At 40.7% G+C, this 4,489-nt stretch overlaps 1 protein-coding gene across 1 annotated transcript in view; it reads left to right on the top strand.

Annotated features, from left to right (window-relative positions):
• The window catches only part of PLXNB2 (plexin B2), a 79,264-nt gene that overhangs the window by 45,004 nt on the left and 29,771 nt on the right, over positions 1–4,489 (top strand). The window contains exons 15-17 of the mRNA XM_009883654.1: positions 1,652–1,788; positions 2,424–2,591; positions 4,204–4,312. Coding sequence (XP_009881956.1) covers positions 1,652–1,788; positions 2,424–2,591; positions 4,204–4,312 — 414 coding nt within the window. The remainder of the gene's footprint in view (positions 1–1,651; positions 1,789–2,423; positions 2,592–4,203; positions 4,313–4,489) is intronic.

The raw sequence follows: 4,489 nt of genomic DNA, 5'->3' as shown, positions 1-4,489 counted from the left end.
CTGCTGCTTGTTAAAAACCTGTTGATGGCTCACCGAGCTTCGAACCGAAGTGCGGTCCATCAGTCCCCCTCCTCCCTGCCATTCATGGGCCCTCAGCGTTGTCGCTGTAAGCTGACCCAGAGATGGCAGCCTGTGCCTGAGTGGAACAACATGGGGGAAAGGTTTTTGCTGCATGACTAGTAAGGTGTGGGCTTGTGGCTCTCTGTTTCTGAGCAGGGCTTTTCCCCCTTAGAGTGGGAGATCAGCACAGTGTGATGGCGATCAGGGAAACCCTTGTCAGCAAGTGAAGTTTTCAAACTTCGTTGCTCTTGCTTTATTTGCATATGCTTCATATGGAATAGCCTCAAGCCTGGACTTTATTATCAGGAGGAGGAGAGCAGATGTCATTTACAAATATACATGAGACTGGCTAATAAGCTTATTGCTTATTTGACTCATTTAAGGAAAGCTTGTGTTTGAGTACGGATGAAGAGGCACAGTTATACATCGGAAAAAGCATTACCTAGTCACAGCATCCCTAAGCTAGCGATCTGGTATGCTTTAGCCAGTGCAGGGTCCCTGGTAGCAATGCCCGTGCCGCACACTCGGACCTGGCGTCCTATCTGTGTGCGCGGCGCACGTGGCAGCTGGCTGTGTAGGACCACCTTGCCACCTACATGCACAGCAGCTGCCACCCCAGTGCGAGGGCTGCGGCACGTCTGCAGGCACGGCCAGGCCATGGAGTCGGTGGGCAGCACTCGCCCGGAGCTGGCTGGTAACCCATCTCATACAGCTTGCGCAGTTTCAGCCATCCTCGCCCTTCAGCAGCTTCAGTGTTGTCCTGAATAAGGATGCTTTTCTCAACTGGAAGCAGGGAGTACTTAGCCATGAAGTAATTAAATCACAGTGTTCATGAAAAGCCCTCACTGTTAATTTACAGTATTTGTCATAGCTCCCAGAATACAATCACAGAAACGAAGATTGAACTGAGAACAAAAGGAGGGAACTTATTTGAGAAATTTAAATATCCAACAAATTTCATAACAATTTGAAGCGTGACTGGTTGTTTCAATTGGTTTTAAGAAATCCGCTCCAAGTTTCTAGGTCCATTAAGAAAAGTTTAGCATTCTCTGATTTTCTTTCTTTGCAAGCTTATTGCTCAAGAATAGGATAACAATTTTACCGCAATTAAGAGCCTTACGAGATAAAGGGAATCTTAATATTCTTTCTGTTCGGTACCAGTTTTGAAAACCTTGCTCTGTCTCCTGTAGCTGACGTAGAATGTAGGAAAGGGTAAGGAAAGGTGAAGGTAGACTCAGCCATAAGGAAGAGAGAAATCATAAAATAAGTATAAACAGGAAATCCAACCGGAAGCTCTCACAAACTTAATGGCAGCTAACTAATTTTTCTAAGTAAGGAATTGAAATTCATATAAAGCCTCATAAAATACAGTGTGGAAAATATATAAGTACATTCACATCACCTGTTACTTCTTCCTTCAGTGTGAATAATGAAAGATTTTGTTTTATTTTAGAAGAATTGTCCGTCACTATTTTAATTGTATTATTTTTCAGGTAGTAATATTAAACTTCTATTAGCTATTATACCAATTAATACTGGTGTAAATTTTATTTTGATTTTATTAATTAGTTTGACCATCTTCTCTCTGCAGGAACCTCATCCTTCTCAAATAAGACCTGAAAGTGGTCCACAAGCAGGTGGAACCACGCTTACCATCACTGGTACAAACCTGGCCACTGGTTCTAAGAAGGACGTTCAAGTTTCAGTCGGTAGCCAGCCTTGCAATGTGTACGTACCCTGAGTAACTAACAATACCGAGCTATATCCTAATGAAGCACCAACCTTTTCTGGCCTTCAGAAATTAAACAAATCCATTGTCTATCTCTTTGTGACTCATCCCATGCAATGGAGCTCTGCACGTAACATTCAGACAGAAACTCACTCAGAGGGTCCAGCTGGAAGAGCAGCTGTAAAAACAACCAAAGTGGGAGAACTCAGATATCCACAGATTTTTCCAGTTTCGGCTTTCTCTGCTTGACTGACTGCTCCAAACCCACCCATGCTTTCACTCAGCATCTCCTCAGTGGTTCCATATAAAATCATAATCTTTTAGTGCCACTTGGCTTGTTCCTCTCACTTCTTTTACTTTTATTAATCGCTGCCCTTCTCTTCCTCCCAAAAAAGGAACTACACGAAGTGTGCTGACATTGCATTGTTCTTGTGTTTCTACACTATTCCTTTTCATATCCTACATCTTTTTTAAAGACCCTAAGTGACAAGTGTTGTCTCCTCTCATAACTACTCAGTGCCTAGGAAAAACAGAGCCCTTTTTTTTTGCTCCCGGGGTACTACTGCAAAGAATAAAAATCACTGTGATGTTAGTAACTGAAAATGTTTCCTCTTCTTTTTCTTCTCCAACCTAGCACTGAATTTGGAGACGAGATTGTTTGCATTACAGGACCTAATAGCAAGGTTGAAGCTGTTGAAGTCACAATGAACTATGGGGGCACAGCAATTGGTGTACCAGGGCTGTTTTCATACAGTGAGAATCCTACTGTCACCAAGTTCCTGCCAGTAAATAGCTTCAGCAGGTAACGAAATGTTTGTCATAACTTCATTTACAATTGGGTTAAAATATGTGTAGTAGGTAATAAACTTATTGCATATAGAACTGTTTGAAATAAAAACCCCTGTACTCCAACCATGCCTGCGCTTATATACGTAGAGTTTGTGATCTTTCTTAACTGCAGCTGATGATGGAACGTATTCTGTTTACCTCCAAACTTTAATCCCCAATTCAAATGTATATCCTGAAACCAGAAAAAGTAATGAGCTTCTTTTAAATGAAGATGTCTCAAAGAAGATTTGAAGTATTTCAGCATGATGCCAGACAACGTGATCTCTGTATTACTTACAAATCCGTATTCTATAAGGATAACCTGTATAAAAGGTTTCTAATGAAAAGGATTCCAGCAGTTCTTCTATTCAGCTTTTAATAAGTATGCTGGAAACAGAGGGAAGTTATGGCTTGTCATCTCTTTGTCCCACAAGGAAAAAAAGTGTATTTTTAGGAAATCTAGATTAGGGTTCAATAATGCTTTTAAAAGGTATCCTGTCTTCTGTGGTGGTACTCACTAACACCCCATCTGGTAGTTGTTCCTTCTGGAAAAAAGCTCACCTGGTACTAATTGTGAAACCGACGAAATGTATGCCACTCATATATTTGTAGCAATATGGCAAATCCTCTATATAAAAGTCCTTGTAGAATACCTCTGGTTTTGAAAGTCATTCTGTGACTGATCCAGGGACAAACTTGTGACCTTGATTCTTGTTGGTCTCTGCTGTTCCCTAATATTCTGGTCTTTCTGCTTAGTGGGGTACAGTTGGCAGAGAAAGATAATGATGTTTCCACTTTTCTTTCAGTAAAAAGAAGTGTAACATCATGACCTTACAAATAGGACATTAAAAAGAAAATTGCCTGTGATTTCTCTTGGAGAAATTTGCACCTACCTCCTTGAATATTGAGTAGCCACTTATGTAAAATAGACTTTGGTTTTAATATTTGCTTTTGATTTTTGGTTTGGGTGTTTTGGGGGCCTTGAGGGTTTTTTTGGGTCGATCAACAGTGATTTACCTCAGGGGATTTAAAAGACTTTTGTTCCCTCTGTATAAACTGAAGCTTACTTTAATGGATTGCTTTGAGGATTGCTATCCTTCTAAATCCATGTTACTTCAGTGACTTTAATTCTCATTGGCAACTTGCATGCATTCTTCTTCTTATGCAAATGCATTCTTTTTTAAACAATGTGTTGCAAATGAAAGGAAATAGAGAAGCCAGGTCTCTACAGACCTGTGGAAAATACACGCTCACCTTTGTGTGTGTGGTAGGTGGGGCGGTCTTAACAAAAACATTGGAGAAGTAAAGCACACAAAGACAGGCATCAAAGAAAAGCCACAAATACTGACAAAGCAATTTGTACTTTTTTATTCTGCTGTTTTAAAACTCGTTTGAAGTTGACATTGCTGGTTTTAAATGCTGTGGTCATCAATAGCTTTAACAGAAGTTGTTGTGTAGGATATCGAATTGTCATATAGGCATTACATAGCTGGTTTTGGTGGAAGCAGTACCAGTGCAGGATAAAGCAGTCTATAGCTGTGGTAGTTTGCCAATGACTTTACTTCTTTTTTAATTCTGCCTTTCAGTGGAGGGAGAAATATTACAGTAACTGGAACCGGTTTTGAGCTCATCCAGAGTTTCTCGTTGGTGGTATATGCAGAGCGTCCAGATGCAGGGAAAACGAATCACAAAAAGGTATTTTTCTTTCTTTCCCCTCAAAGGCATCACACTGGATGCGTAACATATAATCTGTTCAAAAAATGCATTTAAGTTTGCCCACTGGACTTCACTGGGCTTGGAGCAGAATAAGGTTTGAACAGATTTCTGGGTCTGTTCAGGGTTTCCACGGAAGAGCCTACTCCTGCCATCCTG

The sequence above is a fragment of the Charadrius vociferus genome, unplaced genomic scaffold (genome assembly GCF_000708025.1).
Source record: "Charadrius vociferus isolate BGI_N301 unplaced genomic scaffold, ASM70802v2 scaffold43, whole genome shotgun sequence".
Taxonomy (NCBI): Eukaryota; Metazoa; Chordata; class Aves; order Charadriiformes; family Charadriidae; genus Charadrius; species Charadrius vociferus.
This window is presented reverse-complemented; position numbering and strand designations above follow the sequence as displayed.